This window comes from Lampetra planeri, chromosome 39 (assembly GCF_965212315.1).
Source record: "Lampetra planeri chromosome 39, kcLamPlan1.2.h2, whole genome shotgun sequence".
Taxonomy (NCBI): Eukaryota; Metazoa; Chordata; class Hyperoartia; order Petromyzontiformes; family Petromyzontidae; genus Lampetra; species Lampetra planeri.
This window is the reverse complement of record NC_136145.1, coordinates 10377515-10399421: the sequence shown is the minus strand read 5'-3', so window position 1 is coordinate 10399421 and position 21907 is coordinate 10377515. Positions and strand designations below refer to the sequence as shown.

Sequence of the window (21907 nt, the reverse complement as noted above, 5' to 3'; positions counted from 1 at the left end):
ACACCCTCTCACAATCACTGACACACACTCACACACCCTCGCACACACACTCACACATACACTCACACACACCCTCTCACACACACACACCCTCACACTCACTCACACACCCTCACACTCACTCACACTCGCAGACACACTCACACACACACCCTCTCACACACACTCACACACCCTCGCACACACCCTCGCACACACACTCACACACACACTCACTCGTCATGCAAAGACAAAGATCCCCCGGCCAGACCTTTAACAGACTGCTCGTGCAAGTGTCGTTAGCCAGAGCCTATGAAGTCAAGTCAATGTTATTTATTTTGCTTAAACACGTGGCGCTGTTCTGACACAAATCTGCCACAGAAAGCACCATCGAGGCCGCCACGTCACACCCAGCCACCTTTGTTTCCCCAGTGCTGATGTTTACACACCGTCACCAGGTATTCATGTAAGGCTGAGTCGACCTATGGGAGGCCCACTGTTATTGGTCGTGAGCGGGAATCGAACTCGAGTCGCCGGGTTCGCAATCCACTGCGCTGCCGCTTTCCGCACACGCTTGTACGGGCACACGCGTGCATGCATGCTCGTTGAAAATCTAGAAATTCTCATTCAGGAAGGATTGGGGAAAAAACGCAAACTAAGTCCCTTCTTGACACCCGCACAATCGGGGTTTAATTCCCCTTTGTGCGTGTGCCCCGATGCGTGCGGCCGCGCTAAGCGAGAACACAATGGCCGGCTCACCAGGGGTCGTGAACTCACCCCCCGAGCTCTCTGTGCTGTTGCCCTGGAGGCTCGCACAATAACAACAACAATTATTATTATTTGGTACGGCTGGTATTCGCGCCATTCCTATAGCGCGAGGCTATCGTCACGGTGGCGCTGTTTGCTGTTTCACAGACGTTTGTAACCATCCGCCAAAAGCCTTTACGGTCGGGGAAACGACGATTCGGTACGTAGCTTGACCCAGTGAAAAAACTTGCAAGGTGGTTTTTCAAAAGTGCCGAATGTTGACCTTGGCGTTGGCACACGAGGCCCACGCACGTGGGATCTCAAACCTCCACCGTGAAGCGGACGGCTGGTGTTGTTTATTTTAGGTTAATGCGCACCGCAGCGATGACCAGAGTGGGCACTGGGTTCGAGCCGCAAACCTCTGCAACAGGTTGCAGACGCGCTACCGCCCGGCAATGCCATCCCCGCCTCGGTCCCTCAGCTTCTTCTGTCGCCGTGAAGTGGACTGTCGCCGGCCAGTGGCGTAGCGTGGTTAACGTTGAATGATTGAGGTATTTAATAACAGCGTTTAGATGCCAGCGTGACAGGCAACCGGTGAAACGAAGACACAAATGTAGACCGGTTTCATCCTCATTCGGACTCATCACTACAGTGCAATCAATGATGGCCACGCGATGGTCTAAACGACAAAATTGCCGCACGTTCAGTCCTTTTTGAGCTGGTGGTCTGGATAAGGCCGAGGGTTTTTACACACCACGTGCACTGCTGTACACCCGAGCGCGTCGTTAAATGTAATCTCGTTTGCGAGCCTCGATCGACTTTCACCGACGCGGCCAGGCAAGGTCCGATGCTGAGAGTTATTGTTGACGCTCTCCGCAGGTGCCCCCGCAGAGCGCGCCCCCCTTCAAGGCGGCGATCAACGAGGCCTGCGACCGCATCAAAGAGGAGTTCCAGTTCCTGCAGGCGCAGTACCACAGGTGAGAGCCCACGCCCAGGTGACCTGCCGGGGGCACCCCCACCAGGTGCCGACCCATTGGCCGGATTCGTCTCGCTCGGGCGGTCGACCTGCGCAAGGCCCTTCCCAGTGACCGGCGTGGCATGAGCTACCCGTACCACCCACGACTTGGTGTGGCCTCACATCTCCGGGGTTTCGGAAATAAGGGGTGGGGAGAGGGGTCCTCGATGCACTTAAGCCCACCCCCCCTTCATGCTGATGGCTTAGACCCATATTGTAAGTTCTTACCCGTCAAGTCAGTAAATGTGCCTGCAATGTTGAACACCAATGGCGCTTATTCAACTTGGTTCCAGCGAGGGCGTCAACAGCCGTTGCTGGTATATGCGGGGTGAGCGCTTACGGTACGAGGTCGCGATAGATAAGGAGTTGGGGAATAAGGATTGGCATTTGTGCGAAAGCGTTTATTAAATACAGTCAGCTCCCCTATGGCGCAATAGTTTGCATTCCCGAAGAATACACGTTATGGAAAAATTTCATTATATCCAATTCGCGTTATAAAAACAACACGCAGCATTATAGCAGAACTGACTATCTAGATCATTCAATGCCCCAACTGTAGTTTTTCTCTCGATTGATCCTCGGGGACCCCCAAGCGTATGGCAGCTGTCCCTGTGTGGCAAGATGTGATGCAGCACTGGCCTAAATAGTGGGCATTGGTCGGTAAACTCGGGATTACAACCGAGTAATTTTCGGGATTTGATAATGTCCACTGATGCCAACGGCGTAGTAGTATTTACGGTTAATACGCCCGTAGTATTAACCAGGGGTGGCCGTGCGCTTGAACCACGAACCTCCGCGCTACTTTCGCTCGCTCAGCTTGGCGCTCGGGGTCTTGGCGGGTTGGTGTTGACGGCGCAGGTAGCGCGCGATGATCCACCGACTCCCCTCCCACGCGTCGTCGCGTCTCACCAACGATTCCACGCTTGGCTCTGACGGTGCCAAGTTGTCTCGCGGCCGCGCCATGGATTTTCATGTTTATGTTTACCTGACGATTGTTGTTTACTTTACGATTGTTGTTTACCTGACAATTGTTTACTTGACAATTATTTACTTGATGATTGTTGTTTACCTGACAATTGTTTACTTGGCCACTTGACAATTATTGTTTACTTTACAATTGTTGTTTACCTGACAATTGTTATAATAGGGTTTTTCTCCTTTTTTTCTGGCAACAAAACTGAAACCTTGTTACAAGGAATCATGTCTGCATTAACCACAATACTTGTGGTCAAAATGCGAACAAAAAACACACTCTGATAGTATATGGCATTGTCCTTGACTTGAAACTGATTGGTCCACACCAGAGACGGCTTTCTTTTGAGCCTCGTCTCAATTGGTGCTAGACCAGAGGAGGGCTCGGGGTTATCCCGAGCCTGAATTACTTTTGGCGTCCTCTGGTCGAGCACCAATTGAGACGAGGCTCAAAAAGCCGTCTCTGGTGTGGACCAATCAGTTTCAAGGACAATGCATATATTATCAGAGTGTGTTTTTTTTGCATTTTGACCACAAGTATTGTGGTTAATGCAGACATGATTCCTTGTAAAAAGGTTTCAGTTTTGTTGCCAAAAAAAGGGGGGAAACCCTATTATTATATTTTGGTACTGGCAAAGGAGGTTTAATGATGTAGATGCTGACAATTGTTGTTTACCCGGAAATAGTTTTTTACCTGACGAACACTCAGCGGTGCACGGCCAGCTGCTGCCGACCGTGGTTCTGGTCTTATCTTGTGAGGGTCGGCTCCAAAAGGAAACAGCAGGAAACTAATGACAACTATCCAAGGATAATTTGAAGCTTTCGTGACTGCAGGAATTACTCTTTGGTTCTTTCGGTAAAGTCCCGTAGAAAGAAAATAAATAACAGAATACGACGTTTCGATTGCAACACAAGCAATCGTCATCAGGTAGAAAACAAACCTAGTATACTTATAAATATAATGCAATACAACACAGAGAGTTGGCTAACACAACAGTCAACACCCTACCTGGCTGATTACGTTCTTCCAAAGATTGCTAAATTTGAGAGAGAGACAAAACACATACACGGAGACACATAGACAGACACACACACAAGCAAAGAGGAGACAACACATAGAGAAACAACGCCTCTGTGTCGAGGCCTTAAATAGAGAGAGGGGAGGTGGGACAGAGAGAGAGGGGGGGGAGTAGAGAAATTAACATTTCAATGAGAGAGTTGTGTGGAAATCCACCCCATAGCGGCCGGGGGAGAGAAAGAGCAAATGGACCTTTCGAAGTCTGGTCAATTTTAGAGAGAGAAATAGGAAGTTTGAGAAAACAAACTTAGTAAAATATCACACTTAACTTCTAATTGAGCAATCTTAGGAAGAACGTAATCAACCAGGCCATTCGTTAACTGTGTATTAACCGACTCTCTGTGTTGCATTACATTATATTTCTAAGTTTACTAGGTTTGTTTTCTACCTGATGACGATTGCTTGTGTTGGAATCGAAACGTCGTATTCTGTTATTTAATTTCTTTTCTTTCTACGTGACTTTACCGAAATAACCAAAGAGTAACTATCCAAGGGTTGTCTTATTATTATTTAATTTCGCGTGGGAATGTTCACTAAGTGGTGGATATTAGCCCCCTATTGGTGCACAATCTCGTTTTTTTTAAAGAGCCTACTGCATCAAAGTTAAACATTTCTGTGCGTCAGTTATTTGGTTTTTCCTCTGAGATGTGTTGGATTTCCTTCTCAGCTTCTTTTGGTTAACTTCGTTTTATTGGGTTTCCTTCCCAGTTTCTTGGGATTTCCCTATAAGTTATTTGGGTTTCCCTCTATTTTGGGTTTCCCTCTCAGTTAATTTGGGTTCCTTCGGTGTATTATGTTTCCTTCTCAGTTTCTAGAGGTTCCCGCTCGGTTTATTGGTTTTCCTTTCTGGTTTCTTGGATTTCTACCTCAGTTTATTGGGATTTTCCCCAAGGGTTTTCAGTCGGAGTCTCACTGTGTTTGAACCCTTACTGGTTGTTGACACGTACGATACCCGAGCGGGAGTTGCCCGAGACACATATTCTCAACCGGGGAGATGGCATTAGCGCGGCCTCGCCAGAATTCACATGCACAGAATAATCCCAAACGCAAATAGGTCACGCGCTAATAATTAATATTCATCGGCATTATTGAAAGGAAAATTGGGGCTGTGTTTGCAATTGTTTTGTTCGTGCCTTACTTAAGAAAAGTCTCATTATTCGTCATGTTACAGCGAATATTTTAATGTCAGTGGGGGGTTCATTTTCTAAAATAATAATGGGCAGACACTTTCCTGGCAGTGTGAGTTGTAACAATCTCTAGCACATTTCCGCCAAATAGCGGAGACGGAGGGCTGGATCGTGGGCTTCCTACCGCGTGGGCAATCGCGACGTACACATTTTTATTTGACCAGGTAAGGCCCCCACTGAGCTTTTTAGCTCTTTTTTTCAGAAGCAAACCTGGCCACAAATGATAGCTCAACGAAGTGCCTTATCTCATTGCAGCCAAATGCCCTAACCGTTTATTAATTCTAAATGTGGAGAGGAAACCCAAAGAAATGTCCACGCTATCACAGGGAGAACCTGAAAACTCCAAATATACAGCCGTCAGGGTTGGGATCCAACCCATGACGTCCTGTATACAAGGCGAGGTAGTTAACATCTCCGAGCCACCGCGGTGTCTCCACATACGACATTACCCAAGACGTGCATCGTACATGGACGTCTAATCATCGCCACGCCTTGCGGTCATGGGGTTTGTTTAGCCATACCTCACCCAGGCCTTGTCAGTGCGGGTTGGTGAAGGGGTGTAGGGTGTCCTGGACCGGTTCAGAGGTCACACGCCGCTGGCAGAGATTAAGTGAAGAGTTTTTTCATTTGTGAATGCTGAATTTCATTTGTTGTTAGCCTTGTAAAAATACATTTTCTTTTACTTTGTTTTCCTTTTGAAAATATTGCTGGGGGCCTCACAGTAGCTGTAGCCCAGGGGCCTACAAAATATTAATCCGGCCCTGGCCACTGGTGTTTGCCGAGGCCTGCAATCAAACTCGGACCGCTGGGGTTCGTGGTGTAAGGCGCTGACCACTGCGCCACCGTGCTGGCCCAGGGGAGGCGCGGTACGTGGGTGAACTTTTTGGCGAGCACAGTGTCCATGTGAGGCAGCCTCATTAGCCTTGTCAGCATGGCGCCAACCATATCACCGTATGTTCTTTTTTTTTAAATACATTAAAGAGCACGAGATGAGCGAGTGGCTCCAATTCATAAAACGCTGAGCCGGCACCACTGAGACAATGGGCTCGAGTCCAGGTCTAAGCCTGTGATTGCACCGGATTTTGTGGAGTGAGTTGATGGCCATCAGCTCCAAAAGAAAACCATCATCCTAAATTAGTTTTTTCACTTTCTTGGCCAAAATTACAAGTTCTGAGAGTTGTAAAAATATATCGGTTTGACTGCCATTCAAGAGGTGAGGAATGTGGATAAGAGGTCACCTGACGGGTTTTCAGAAGTGGTTCTGTGATATCTACTTTTGTCGGCCATTCTCAAGTGTTCAGTATGGACGTTTTTCTTCATGTAATTGCACCACGAGCAGCATAGTGTCCTATAAGACCGGGAAAAATACACAAACCCGGGGGTTGTGGTGGGAGTGGGAGCACAAAATAAACAAAGCATGAAGTACAAAGGAGACAAAACAGAGGGGGGGGTCCCCACCATTGGAAAACAACACCCCCCTCCCCCTTCAGTGGCCGGCTGCACACAACTCCACACGTGTGATCGTTAGCTTCGCGTGCGCTGCTGTGCGCCTTGTGCGGCCCTGTGCCACCCTGTGCGGCCCTGTGCGGCCCTATTCCACCCTGTTCCACCCTGTGCCACCCTGTGCCACCCTGTGCCACCCTGTTCCACCCTGTGGCACCCTGTTCCACCCTGTGCTACCCTGTTCCACCCTGTGCCACCCTGTGCCACCCTGTTCCACCCTGTTCCACCCTGTTCCACCCTGTGCCACCCTGTTCTACCCTGTTCCACCCTGTGCCACCCTGTGCCACCCTGTTCCACCCTGTGCCACCCTGTTCTACCCTGTGCCACCCTGTGCCACCCTGTGCCACCCTGTTCCACCCTGTGCCACCCTGTTCCACCCTGTGCCACCCTGTGCCACCCTGTTCCACCCTGTGCCACCCTGTGCCACCCTGTTCCACCCTGTGCCACCCTGTTCCACCCTGTGCCACCCTGTGCCACCCTGTTCCACCCTGTGCCACCCTGTTCTACCCTGTGCCACCCTGTGCCACCCTGTTCCACCCTGTGCGGCCCTGTTCCACCCTGTTCCACCTTGTGCCACCCTGTTCCACCCTGTGCCACCCTGTTCCACCCTGTGCCACCCCGTTCCACCTTGTGCCACCCCGTTCCACCCTGTGCCACCCTGTGCCACCCTGTTCCACCCTGTGCCACCCTGTTCCACCCTGTTCCACCCTGTGCCACCCTGTTCCACCCTGTGCCACCCTGTGCCACCCTGTGCCACCCTGTTCCACCCTGTGCGGCCCTGTTCCACCCTGTTCCACCTTGTGCCACCCTGTTCCACCCTGTGCCACCCTGTTCCACCCTGTGCCACCCCGTTCCACCTTGTGCCACCCCGTTCCACCCTGTGCCACCCTGTGCCACCCTGTTCCACCCTGTGCCACCCTGTTCCACCCTGTTCCACCCTGTGCCACCCTGTTCCACCCTGTGCCACCCTGTGCCACCCTGTGCGGCCCTGTTACACCCTGTTCCACCCTGTTCCACCCTGTGCCACCCTGTGCCACCCTGTGCCACCTTGTGCCACCCTGTGCCACCCTGTTCCACCTTGTGCCACCCTGTTCCACCCTGTGCGGCCCTGTTCCACCCTGTTTCACCCTGTGCGGCCCTGTTCCACCCTGTGCCACCCTGTTCCACCCTGTGCCACCCTGTGGGGTCGGTCATGCTCGGGCGCTGCCGCGGCTCCACCCGTTTAAGATTCTCGGCACAGCCGCGTGCCAGAGAGACGCATGGGCAGGACGGCGCGTAATCACTTAATTTTAATTAAAGGCGGCGGGCGCGGTGACGCTCGCGTGGCGGAGGATGCTGATCGATGTTGGTGGCCTCGGTGATTGTGTGTGTGGGGGGTTACACTCTGTCCTGCACCCCCCTCCACCCCCCCTCCCGACCCACCCCCACCCCTGCCGACCGCGTCCTTCCTGCAGTCTCAAGCTCGAATGCGAGAAGCTCAGCAATGAGAAGACGGAGATTCAGAGGCACTACGTGATGGTGAGAGCGTCAATCCACACAACCCCGCGTGGCGTCTACCCAACAGTGAACCCTTGCGTGAGGCTCGTCATTGCCACCGCCACGCCTAACTCGCTGCTCTGTGGATGGCGACCGATTACAAACGCATTGGGCCACGTGTGGGCGTTCGGAGTTGTGGCGGGGGGGGACCCTATGGACCGTGGGCCACATCTGGCCTGTGACTTCGTCTCACGTGGCCCACAATTTTATTTCACGTGGGCCCCAAAATTCATTTTCACATGCACATGGACTGCAAATTCATTTCATATGGACTACAAATTCCTTTAACGCAGACCGCAAATGAATTTCATGCGGACCGCGAATTTCTTTCACGTGGCCCGCAGCCACGTGAGGCCATCCAATTTGAAACGGCTCGAGAATTATATTTATCCATCACCACATCTTCGCCGCACTAATCGGGCACTGGTGGGGAATATTTTTTGACATGTTGACAGCGCTGCGCTCAGTCAGCTCTCGTGTTCCCAGTTGTGGTGCACTCACGGTGAATGCATGCGAATCCCCACCTGGTTTAAACTTTTGTGTCAACTAATATGCGTATGTGTGTTGAACTTCTTTCGCACCGTACGTAGCCAAACATGCTTATCGGAGGTGCAGTGGGGGGACAACAAACTAAAATCAGTTCAAAAGAAATTAGTTTTCAATCTAGATTATTTAAAAGTGCATAGTTCCCAGTCACTTCCAAATATCTGAAGGAAGAGTGTTCCAGACGGCCACAGAAGCGTATCTAAAAGCGCAGCGTCGTGCAGTGACTGACTTTGTGTGGCTCCCCATTGGTTTTAAAATATCCTATTCGGCCGCCTCAGTAAAGTGAAGGTTCACAACCCCTGGTTTAATAGGACACTGTTGTCACAGTAGAGTAAACGAACCCTTGGGTTGAAATGCGGTTAAAGTAAAATAAATATCAACAAGTAGTAGTGGTGCTCAATACTTTACCAGAAGATGAAATGACAGGCCCATTCTCTGCAACGTCGATGTGTTTTGTTTTTGTTGTTGCTGCACCACGGATCTCCAACGAATCACAGCCGGGCAACCGGTTAAACGGGATCGTCACCTGCGTAACGAGTCAACATCAGCTTAAACACTCAGGCCCATGACACGCCGCCCCCTTTTTGCAAGGGCGACGTGAGGTTCGTGAGCTGCTCTCCGCTTTATTTCCCTCTCCACCAACCCCCCCCCACACCCGACATAACAAAAGAAGACTGCGTGGCAGCGCCTCTATTGGTATCCAATCGATCTTTGTTGTTTGTGCCCCAGGAAGGCTGGCCGTGCGTATCTTGAACAGCGTCGCCGTTATCCCGTAAATTTTACTCAGATTTGCAACGGGTCGCGGTCGGTTCTCGCCGTTTGCCTTTTGAAACATTTGTCGAGGGTTGACCCGAGGGGCACTTTGAAGGCGTCCGCGAGTGTTTGCTGGGGCGGGTTGACTCGAGATGACGCTCCGTTAAGCGTGTGTGCTCAGGCGGCAACGTTCGCCTTCAAACACGCCGGCGCCGCTGCCACCGCCGCCGCGGTCTCCACGCCGTCGACGTCGTCCCCCCCCCCCAAACCGTCGTGCCTCCGGCTCTCGCCGTCACGGTGGGGTCGCACGAAGAAACGATTCCAAACCCCGCCGCCACCGCCACGCACGCGTTCCACATCCAGCCGTGATCGGCGTCGCGTTCTGCCAGGATGCGGAGAGATTGGGCACCGCGGTGGCTAGGAGATGTTGACTGCCTCGCCTGGTGTGCGGGAGGTCGTGGGTCTCTCTATCCAGTGAGATGTTGACTACCTCGCCTGGTATGCAGGAGGTCGTGGTAGATGTTGACTACCTCGCCAGGTATGCAGGAGGTCGTGGGTTCGATCCTGACCCTGACCCCTGCTGTATATTTGGAGTTTGCGTGTCTCTCTCCTCGTGGTCACGTGGATTTTTCTCCGGGTCTTCCGGTCTATCTCTCCACATTTAGAATCAATGTCAGGCGTTTAGAGTATTTGGCTGCTATACATTTCCACGCGATAAGCCACTTCGTCGAGCTATCATTTGTGATAAGCAGGTTTGCTTCTGAAAATGAGCTATTCAGCTCAGTGGGCCTTACCTGGTAAAATAAAAACATAGTTTAGTTTCTAGTTTAGATTGGCGGCGCTCGGATAGTCGCTGTAGCGTGAGTTCAAGAGACCGCGGAGCCACGCGCTGAGCGGGTGCCATCGCCCAGCCCTGCACATTCTCGTTTTCTTTTTTTACCTTCCCCCCCCCCCCGACCCCCCTTCCTCAAATTAAATCCCGATCGAACCGTCGCCATCACGTGACAAGACATAAGCATCCTTTCGTATCTCTCGATGAGCGGTAGCAACTCTTCGTGTTGGAGAACAGCTCACACGTATTTCCTGAAGCCGGCGTGCAACTTGGAGGAGCCTAGTTCAGGAAATGTAAACACTTGGCTGTAGGGCTCTTGTCGTGTGTTCACGTGAGCTTACAGCAGCGTAGGACACACAAAGCCACGGCCACAATAGTTGGTTCTGGCGCTTATATAGTTCTTATGTTATTTTATTACCGGAAGCAAGCCAAAGGCATCGTAATTCGGAAACGCAGAAAGCCACAAGACTTGCACTCCAGCTACAGGGTCACGATATCCCTCTGGTCCTCCACCTCCAAGCTGATGAAACTGCCTCCCGAACAAGCCAGATTCCCAATTGCCCATAGCTGCTGCAAACGGATGGCTGCCTTCGCCACCCTCAGAAACTGGTTTCCTGCGTCACAAACAGAAGATTGGCAACAGCAGCGATTGCCCTCTGCTGCCTACGACTCCGTTTGATCGTCGTGGCCTACTGCTGAAGTTGTCAAAAAATCACCAGATGCCGTTTCTCTCATACGCCTAATCGGCACGATGCTCATCAATCCATTATGTTCAGGCTCAGGCCAAGTCGTCGCGTGTTCACGCAACGCGACACTTTCAGGAACGCAAAGAGGACTGACTGTACACCTCACGACCCCCCTGCTGGCATCGCGCTGCTGTCACCATCCTAGAATCTCAACCCAGATCTGGAAGAAGGCTGGCGAACAACGCGGAATAACGCGGAGGTCCCGAATAAACACCTCATTCGATATCCACACATCGCACCTCCGGGCCTTGCATTTCTGCTCGAAGACTCCGGTGGTGGAACCATCAACCGCATCAGAACATCAACAGGTCGCTGCCCGCTTCATAAATAAAATGCAAAAATTAAGACCAGCCACAGCGGTGCTACTTTAACCGTACAACCCAAACTGTGGACCGCACAGTAAATCACTGTAGCCTACACTCCTTAAACGGAGGAGGAATGGCAAAACTGCACGAAGTCTCTCCCGAAGCTCTCTGGTGGCCAGCAGACCTCGACATTGGCATTCAGCTCCTGACCATTTGTAACTTTTGACACTGATCCAGGACAGCTTAGCCCTGACCCTGTGGGTCGTCACCCGCCGTTAGAGTCGACCTGGAGCCGGAGATGTATCTGCTATCACACGGCGCAGCAGCAGCAGCGCCACTCCGCTGCTGCTGCTGCCCATTATGAACCGTTCCCTTTTATTCGCAAAGGCAAAATAAACAAAAACTCTTTACGTGCGAATAATTACGTTTTTTTTAATACTCTGGTGTCGGTTGTGCAGTATACGTCTCAAAATGCTGAACAATTGCAATTAGCATTTTGATGAAAAAAAAGTATTGACAGCTCCACAGTGAAACAACAAGATGGGCACGGTGAAGGTACGGGCGGTAAATGTGACACAGCACGATTTGACCAAACCGTTCACCACCACGTGAAATAAAATCGCGTGATTTATTTCATAAGGCCTTGGGAATGGCAACCCCTCCTCAGAATCAACCGCTGCGATGAAAATGCGCTCAAATGATGATTATCTTCAAAAAGTAAAGCGCGGTGAGGTTGTGATGGTACTGATGGGCCGCCCGGCTTCCAGCCGGTGAGTGAAACCAGCTTCGCACGAACTCCTCCCAGCCGGTTAAATAGCGATACGCTGATTCGCCTATTTGCTTCACCGTCCTCTGCGGGGGGGGGGGGGTGCGTGCGCTCTGCGCTCCCTTTGACTTCGGCACCGATTTCTGCTGCCAAAGCAGGAAGGGAGCGTGAGTCCCGTGTCGGGAGACGAGCGAGCGAGCGAGCGTCGCAAACAGGACATGGGTCTGGGGTGAGTTCAGGGGGCCGGGGCCGTGTCAGCCACCTGCGGGGATGCCCGCAACATCCCCCCTTGTGTGCCAAACGCGCGCGTGTGTGTGTGCGTGTGCGCGTGTGTGTGGGGAGGGTTCGTGCTACGAACCCAGTGACCCGGGTTCAATTTCCGCTCATGGCCAACACCGGTGACGGTTATCTGGACTGGTCTTGGGCCTACCCTAGGTCCGCCCGGCCTCAATTGAGTACCTGGTGCGGTGTATAAACCTCGCCACTGGGAAGACAAACGCGGCCGGGAGTGGTGCTGGCCACCCACCCCCTCGTGTGCAGTGCCGGCCTTGATAGGTGCTACTCGCTAACAGCACTTGCTCCTACAGTCTGTTAAGGCTTCACCGGGAATCTTTGTCTTTGTGTGTGTTTGTGTTTTATTTGGTAGTACTACGAGATGTCTTACGGCCTCAACATCGAAATGCACAAGCAGGTGAGTAGGGCTGGGGACTGTGGGGGTGGGGGCTGTGGGGTGGGTGTCGGTGTCTCCCCGCTAAGAGGGGTGAGTGGGTCCCCTAGGGTTTGTTTCGGGCAGTAGGTTTATCCTCGGTTGTCATTAACATTTCGTGCACAGAAAAACACGCGATTGGTCAAATATAGTTTCCGCGATCGTCTTGTGTGGGTTATACAAAAAAAGGCATTTATAGGGTGAAGTGGCAAGGCAGTAGTATAGCAAAAAGTGGTTAAGTGGGGCGGTGGAGTGATATTTCAGAGTGAAATCTCACTCTTAAGTGCTACGCCCCTCGCTGGTGCTCGCAGACTCACTCCTAGGCTCCTCCACACTGGCGCACATTACGGACCCCGGCGTGCAGAGGTTTAGGGGTTTTTTTTTTCTCCCGTCACACCGCACCTCGTTGGGACGCGCGGCACGCCCCGGACGTTTCGGAGCACTGCTGCCGACAATTTTTTCGTGAACCGATTAGATCCGAGCCAATTTTTTTTAAACCCTATTCATCTCCTATAAGACGCCTCCAGAGCACGGAGCGGAATTTGGCGAGCCGTCGTCGCTTTGCGACGTGCGCGGTGATGACCCCGACGGCACGGCAGCGGCGGTGGCGAGCCATCCCCGAGGGACGTCATCACGAGTGGAGAGCGGGCGGGGGGCTTTGCTTGCCACGGCACGGGTCACGCCAACCTCATTACTTCCCTGAGTCCCGGCATCATCATCATCATCATCCTCCTTCTGCTGGTTAAACAAACGAACCCCCCCCCGCCCTCCCCCGGCAGTCGTGTGTCGCCTCGCGTGAGCACTCACGCCAGCCTCGCCTCCTCCGTCTCTTTCAGATGGAGATCGTGAAGAGGCTCAACGCGATATGTGCGCAGATAATGCCGTTCCTCGCTCCAGAAGTAAGTGCTTTCCCTCTGACAAGCGGGAAGCGGGGGATCGGGCCCCTGGTATTGGCAGCGGCACAAGCGACGGGATGGGTGGGTTGCTCAGCCTGTTTTTGTGTGTGTGCGTGTGTGTGTGCGCTCGTGCATGCGTGTTCGTTCGTGTGAGCGTGTGTGTGGGTGCGCGTGCATGTGTGTGCATGCACGCACACACATGCATGCGTGCGTGCGCGCGCCAGTGTGCTTATGACCAGCTCCAGTTTGAGAGCAGAAGTCTCACTCAGAATCAGTCGAGTGGCAATATCTTTTCATCGGCTGCACAATGCTGTGTGGAAGCTACTTGGTCTGTCGCTCAACACGAAGCTTCGGGTCTTCTCGGCCACGGTCATGCCCTCCCTTCTCTATGCTTGTGAAACGTGGACCCCCCTAATGGAACATCTTCGCCGGTGAGAAAATTCAGGCTGGCCTGCCTACAACCCATCCTGGGTTTAACCAGGCTGGATTGTGTGAGGAGCTCACAAATCCTTGAAAGATCTGGACCCGTTCCCATCAGTGGAGTGATGTGGTACAAGTGGCGGTGGAGCTGAGTGGACTTGCCAATAACTGGTACCAGCGGTGTCAAGATCGGCCTCTGTAGAGGAGGCTCGTGAAGGATGCTCCTGGGCAATTGGAGGCAGTCGCCCTCCAACAACAACGGAGGGCAGAGGAGCAATGCTCACAACAACGAGCAGAGTGCTGGGCGGCTAAAACACAGCAAGGTGGCACAGTAGGGGACACAGGTGGTGCATCGGCCAGTCATCTCAGTTAGTCGATCCATGGCACCTGGGTCTGCCCCGTGACCTCCTGCTGGCGGGCGTTCGACACTTCACGTGGCACATAGCCTGGCACAAGCACCGTGGTGACGTCTCCGCCACTTAGTGGCGAATGGCGGTTGTTGTTGTGCCAGGACCGCGCCAGTGCCGAGTTCTCGTGAGGACCTGTGGAGAGAGGCCCTTCCCCCAAGTCCCCTCATGGGTCACAAACACCCTCAGCTCTTTGTCACCCATTAAACACCTCGGACAGGCGAGAGCCTCTGTCTGCTGCTAGAAGGTGGAGAGAAGGCGCAGGGAGTTGGTGCACCGCACCAGAAAGTGTGTGGGGGTTGCCTCCACGACGCGTGTGTAGTGAGGAGCGGCGGCACAGTGATTAGTGCATTGCGCTTCAAACCCAGCGACCCGCGTTCGACTCCCGGTCAAGGCCAACATCGCCAACAAAAATTTGAACCGGTCGCAGGCCTCCCCTAGGTCGACTCGACCTTAAAAATGTGTAAACAACAGCACTAGGGAGACAAAGGTGGCCGGGCACGATACTGACCACACAAACCCCTTGTTGCGCCATTCTTGGCTTCATCAGTGCTCATTAACAGCACTTGACCCAAAAGCCAGTGTTGGCTATACGGGGATTTTTGTCTTTTTTATATTGATTAGTTGATACATAATTATAATAGCCTTTTACTTGGCCAGCCGACTATTGTGGAAAAGTTTACACGGCAAGCAGCACGAACCACACACAGAGCATTCAGCACCTGCCATGGCGTGAACTGCTGTTTACAAACAGACCATGGACATACGAAAACCACAGACCATAATGGGGACATGATGATTCTGTGTGTGTGTGCATTTACGTGCATCCACATGTGTGCACGCGCACAGCAAACACCAGTGACGATTATCTAAACCGGTCCTAGGCCTCCCCTAGGTCGACTCAGCCTCAAATGAGTAACTGGTGCAGGATGTAAACATCTCCTCTGAGTGGACAAAGGTGGCCGGGCCTACTTGCTTAGTAGCACTTGTCCCAGCGGTCTGTTAAGGCTACACTGGTGGATCTTTGTACTGATGTGTGCGCGTGTGCGTTGTTCAGCACCAGCAGCAGGTGCTGCAGGCGGTGGACAGGGCCAAGCAAGTGACCATGGCGGAGCTGAACACCGCCATCGGAGTACGTGCCCAGCTCCCCGCACGCCCCCTTAGCACACACCACCACCACCATCGCCACCACTGCCTTCAACCCCGGCACACAAACAGCACCATTGTCCCTGCTATCACCACCACCACTGTCACCACATAATGTCAACCTCATCACAACCACTACTATCATCCCCGCCACCGCCACCATCACCACCACTGCCATCAACCCCATCACAACTACTGCAATTGCCCCTACAACCAACACCCAACAACACCACCAAGCCGATTGCAACATCCGCCGCTGCCTCCTAGCCACCTGCACTCGCATTGTCTCTGCCACCATCAATATCAGCGCCCTTACCGCCATCACCACCACTACTGCTGACCGTGCCGCCGCAACCACCAACACCACTGCCACCGCACAGTTCCTGCCACCGCCATCTCCACCGCCATCGTTCACCTAGCACCTTTCACCGCAGCGGTAGTAATTGGTCGTAACGATGTCGTTTATTTGCCCAGGAAAGCCTCCACTGAGTCTCAAGGCTCTTTCTCAAGAGGCTCCTCCCCCACCCCGCCCTCCCCGCAGCACCAGCAGCTGCAGGCGCAGCACCTGGTCCACGCCCACGGCGCCATCGCTCTCCCGCAGCACCACGCGTCGCCGCTGCCGCCCCCGGCGATGCCCACGCCACCCACCGGCGCCAACGGTACCGGAAGTGGCGGCGGGGGCGGAGGTGGACTGATGGTGCTGTCGGGCCCGCTAGGAGCCTCGTTGTTGCACCAGCTACCTGCCGACAAGGGCCACCATGGCCTCCTGCAGGGACAGCTCCACCTACAGCAGCACCACCACCAGCAGCAGCAACAGCAAGGAGAGCGTGGCCAGCGAGGTATGATTTGGAAGCTAAAGACTAGCGAGATGGGACTCAAGCCGCGAGCGTGAGAACAGGAGCTCCCAAACCCGAGGATTTAGTCTGTGGGCGCCCGGCCCAATCCTGACCTTGTTGCCACCTGAGGCTGGAGCAACATCTTCAGTTAGCGGATAAAGTCGAATCGGGCGACAGCGCCATTTAAATAACCCTTGACGGGCGGCAGGACGGTGGCACGGTGGTAACGCTTGCAGTGGTGGGAGGGGGGGGGGCCTGTGCGGGGGAAGATAATCGGAACGAAGTATCTAGTCTTTTTTTAATATATCAACGAGTAGAGATTGCGTTGTTGCTCTGCATCCAAAGGCACGGCTGTCGTGTTTGTGCTCTGCTGGACATCTGTGAAAAAGAGCTTTGTAGCCCATAGGATTCCTCCAGTATGAGTAAATATTTTTATTCTGATTCTCACGAGACCCTCCTAAACTCAGAGCACGAACAGTAATCCACTCGGTTACGTCACAATAACATGCCAAGGTGATATGCATTGTGAGGGTTTATAAATATATATTCTGAGGGATTTAAAGAATATTCTGGTGAAATAATTACATGGATAGGAGCACAAATTGAAATGGTGTAGCGATGTCAACCGTGCCAATCGGTGATGCTGTTTATTGCCTCGGCAATGTCGGTCGACTCCCTTGCTGCCGGGCAACTGGCTAAACAGGTGCTCATCCACATAACAAATCATAATAGACTTAATCAATTATACGTCTTCCAAACTTCTTCCGCCGATTTCCTTTCGTCAGGTGACCAGCAGGCATCACTGGTAACGGCCCCGCCAGCAGCCACTAACAACAACGGAGTCACAGGAGCCCAGCCAGAAGCCAGCTAGTGAACTCGAGGCATCGATTATTTATATAATTAGATATTATATGTATAATATAATAGGAGTATGACACTTGAGTCCATCTATATTTACGGAGAGTCATTGCCATATATTGCAGCTCGGTAAAATGGCATTAAACATTTGGAGGGGAATCGGAGGAGGAGAGGGAGGGGGGACATCAGCTGGCAGAGCCGCATCAATCGATCCGCAGTCAGGATTTAATTAGCATGGTTGGCTACGTGAGGTACAAACGAAGTATGAAAGGGGGGGTGAGGGGGAGGGGCGTGGGGGTGGGCAGCGATCGCCGTCGGAAATCCGAGGACCGTTCTGGAGTCAAAGTGATCGGCGAGCCAACTGGGGCGAGGTCGTGAATTCGAATCCCCCAAACGGTCGTGTCGGACGCACGGGGACGCACGCATTTAAAGTGATGACGTCACTGTATTTGCTCAGCCAAAAAACAAAGTTGAACAGGGGGAGAAAGGGTGGACCGAGTGTGATGATGACAGGGGAGCTTGAGCCTTGGCTTCCAGCATGGACAAGGTGATGGTGTGGGTGGTTCTATTCTGTCTATACCCTGTCCACTGTTTTTTCTGCCCCCCATCCCCCCACCCCCACCCTTGCCGCATCGCCGCTGCCTCTGACATCCGCTGAAGGCGACAGCGACCGAGAGATGCGCGTGGTGAGAGTCGCACACCGCTCGCTCCTCACTCGCAGTCACGCGTGGCGGCGCCAACACTCTCACCCCGTATCAGAGGCAACTCTTAATGCCCAGAGACAACTCTTATTACCCAGAGGCAACTCTTAATACCCAGAGGCAACTCATTCACTGGCCAATCGTCGTGGAGCGTGGGAGACGCAGGCGTGAAGGGCAAGCCGCCCCGATTGACGCGACGAAAGCAGACTGGAGTTTTAATTATTTGTGCGTGTGTTTGTCTTTGTGTCCGTGTGCATGCGTTCTTTTTGTTTACGTCTCAGAGCAAATCCATCTCGCCGTCGGGCAGTCTGAGGGACGCGGAGAAGTTTCGGCTCTCGGCCGACTACGGCAGCGAGGCCAAGAAGCACCGCGTGGACGTCAAGGACCCGGCGGCCAACCATTATGTGAGTCGCCCGCCCACCCGCGGTCATGTTCCCTTGAGGACATTGTTGTTGATATTGTTGTTTTGTTGTTGTCCTTGTGAAAAGGCGAGAGCCGAACTGCCGTGAACACCCGGTGACGCTGGGCGTCATCGCCAACGAAATAATATTTTTTTGTTTTAACAGATAGGCTTCTACGCCTCTATTTAAGGAACGAAATTGGTTAACTTCTCCACAAATCTGGCTGTCGCCTGATGAAGCTGGTTGTAATTACTGGCGAAACGTCGTACTCAGATTGTAAATGTTGTGGCTTGGCTCTCCAACACACCGGTTAGTGCTGTACTAGTGACGAATTGGCCACGTTCTGTTTACGTGACCAAACCTTACTTATTGGCTGTCGGGTGGTGGCGGGTTTTAATGACACATTTATTTATTTACGCGATCTAACCCAAAAAACCTCTTATGGATGTATATTCTTTTTTAATTTACCAGGTAAGGCCCACTGAGCTTCATAGTTCTTTTTCAGAAGTGACATAGCCAGAAATGAGAGCTCAACAAAGTGGCTTATTGTGTGGAAATTTATAGCAGCCAAATACTCAAAACGCACGTTGATTCTAAATGTGGAGGGGAAAAACCGGAGAAAAATCCACACGACCACGGGGAGAGAGACAGCTCCAGGATCGAACCCACGACCTCCTGTATTCCAGGTGAGGTAGTTAACATCTCGCCACCATGGCACCTCCAATTAATTTGATTGACTCCGTCTGGTGCTGGAGGGTACAGCTGAAAGATTGCCATTATACCTTCACTCTGATCTAACTTTAAATAAACGAATTATGAATCGTAATTTTTATTGGTGATGATGATGTCATCATGGTTGTTGTCGTTCGGTTGTCATTCATCGGCATTCTTGTTGATGTTTGTTGTCATTGTTGATTGTGTGTTGTTGTTGTTGCTATCGTCGTTGTTTACGGAGCGCACGATTCGACGTCGGCTCGGCCGTGAGTTTGCGAGCCCCCAACTCACCCCTCGCTGAGTTTGGCAGCCACCGCTGAAGCCGCCTCGCTCGCGATGAACATCTCAACGTATCCTCTGTGAAAATGTCACCCCAGTGACAAGCGGCAGGAACTTGACCCAGTGGCTGCAACCCCCCCCCCCCTTCCTTCAACCCCCCGCCCCCTTAGTGCCATTACCCCCCCCCCGCAGCTCGCGCTTCCACGCGGCGCGCTTTCCAATTTCTTGCCGCGCACTGGGCAGGGGTGGTGGTCGGTGAGGGGCGGGGGGTGAGGAGTAGGGGAGTGAGGTGCTGGGGGGGGTGAGGAGTGGAGGGGATGAGGTGCTGAGGGGGGTGAGGGGTGGTGCGGGGGGCAGGGCCGGGGGGGGCTCCACATGGGCCGTTTTCTTGTGGGGAGTTCAGTATAGTTGCGCCTGTCCCGTGCTTGGCTTTTTCCACGGCACCTCGGGGGGCTGCCTCCACCCGCACGAAAAACAAAGAGAATAATTTAGAGCGGATGATTTGTTCAAACGTCCCCCGGGCGATCGGTCGCACTCACCGAAGCGCGGCACGGTCGGTCACGTGGGTACCATCATTCACGAGCCTCAGCACGCGCAGGCGATCAGCAGGTTGCGTGCGGTGGGGTAAAGCGTTGGTAACTTTCAACAGTTCCAAGGCGTCTGACCGGCTTGGAAGAGTAGGCAAAATACTGTCTGCATGGGGCTCCAAAGTCTTTCTTTCTTCTCGAGTGGAAGCCTTTCTGCCAGGTGCAGCGGCGTGAGAAAGCAATTGCAGGGCTGCGCCTTTGTATGGGTGTTGGGCGGGAAGATGAATGGCGAGCACGTCCGTGGGTGTGAGCACGTGTGTGTGTGCGTGTGTGGCACAGTAGGGGACACAGGTGGTGCATCAGCCTGTCATCTCGGTCAGTTGACGCAAGGCACCTGAGTCTGTACTGTGACCTTCTGCCAGCGGGCGCTCGACGCTTCATGTCGCCTTAACGAGCACATAGCCTGGCACAAGCGCCGTGGGGATGTCACCACCAATTAGTGGCGAATAGCGGTTGTAGTGGTTGTTGAGCGACCACCACTGTGTATTTCAGGACAGTGACGCGGCCAGGAGTGACGACAACCTCGTGGTGGACATCTCTAACGAGGTGAGGCACTGCGTGGGGACGGGCCACTCACCCAACCACCAAGCCACTCACCCAACCACCAAGCCACTCACCTAACCACCAAGCCACTCACCCAACCACCAAGCCACTCACCCATCCACCAAGCCCCTCACCCAACCACCAAGCCACTCACCCAACCACCAATCCACTCACCCGACCACCAAGCCACTCACCCAACCACCAAGACACTCACCCAACCACCAATCCACTCACCCAACCACCAAGCCACTCACCTACCCACCAAGCAACTCACCCAACCACCAAGCCACTCACCCAACCACCAAGCCACTCACCCAACCACCAAGCCACTCACCCAACCACCAAGCCACTCACCCAACCACCAAGCCACTCACCCAAACACCTGGCCATTCACCCAATCTCACTCTTATGAATACACACCTACCCAACCACCCAAACACACACCTGCCTCGTCATTCGCCTAACTGCACAGCCAACCATCCAACCACACAGCCACTTACTCAACCAACTCAAAAACACACATGCACCCACCCGGACACACACCTGCCTGGTTTGTTTCAACACTGACCCACGAAAATATGTTAATGGAACAGTCCGTTTTGAGATCAAAATCCACACGGTGGACATTGAATTTGTAACATTCCATTGTGGAGAAGCAGCGGGGTTTGGTGTTGGATGCAGCCCAAGTGAGCTGATGCCTCCCCATGCCCCACCTCCCCGTAGCCCCCTCCCATACTGGTACCCTCCTCACCTCCCGTGCTCCCCTCCGTCACCTCCCCATAAAGCAAAGCCCAGGACCGGACCACACATTAAACCAGACCTTACGCCAAAATAACTTGACTCCATCTCTGGGCCCGGGAACGTTGTGGCGACGTTGTGGCGACGTTGTGGCGACGTCATGATTGCGGCCCATTCAGGAGGCTGCTTCTCCCCGGGTGGGGAGCCCGGGACCCGGCAGCATCGGTGTCAGTGTGGCACCTCCGCAGGAGAACGGCCTCGATCGGCTTCCCGGGGGCCGGAAGGAGGGGGGCGGCGGTGGCAGCGGTGGCGGCGGGGGGCCCCCCCAAAGCCCCGCTTCGGTGGCATCCAGCAGCAGCACCCCTTCGTCACGCTGCAAAGATGCTGGCCAGGTGCCGCCCGCTACCACGCCACCCCCCACCTATCTCACTATTCTCTCCATTAATTCGCCATTTCCTGTCAGTCATGGAGGTCATGGGGTTTGTTTGACCATACCTGACCATTCTGGTCAGTGTGGGTTGATAAAGGAAACGTTCTGGTCATTTATCTATCACTAGGCCTCTTCATCCACAACTTTGATTTATCCCTTTTTCTCTCCTTGCCGCGCTCGCTCCCTCCCGGTTTCCTCCCGGTTCTTGCGTTGTCTCTCTGCTCCCTGAGACGTTTGCTACATTCCGGGTGCAGTCCGGATGTGAGCCGTCGACGATGAC

At 53.2% G+C, this 21907-nt stretch overlaps 1 protein-coding gene across 5 annotated transcripts in view; it reads left to right on the top strand.

Annotated features, from left to right (window-relative positions):
- The window catches only part of LOC144731621 (transducin-like enhancer protein 4), a 44692-nt gene that overhangs the window by 6379 nt on the left and 16406 nt on the right, over window positions 1–21907 (top strand). For 3 of the 5 annotated variants that reach the window (XM_078612811.1, XM_078612810.1, XM_078612813.1), the window contains 10 exons: window positions 1606–1703; window positions 7936–7999; window positions 12612–12656; window positions 13508–13570; window positions 15452–15526; window positions 16082–16379; window positions 17895–17920; window positions 18217–18339; window positions 20409–20462; window positions 21377–21589. In XM_078612811.1, the coding sequence (XP_078468937.1) occupies window positions 1606–1703; window positions 7936–7999; window positions 12612–12656; window positions 13508–13570; window positions 15452–15526; window positions 16082–16379; window positions 17895–17920; window positions 18217–18339; window positions 20409–20462; window positions 21377–21589 (1059 nt within the window). Of the gene's footprint in view, window positions 1–1605; window positions 1704–7935; window positions 8000–12105; window positions 12195–12611; window positions 12657–13507; window positions 13571–15451; window positions 15527–16081; window positions 16380–17894; window positions 17921–18216; window positions 18340–20408; window positions 20463–21376; window positions 21590–21907 lie in introns of those variants that run through there. The other 2 variants (XM_078612812.1, XM_078612814.1) reach the window with 2 other exon arrangements.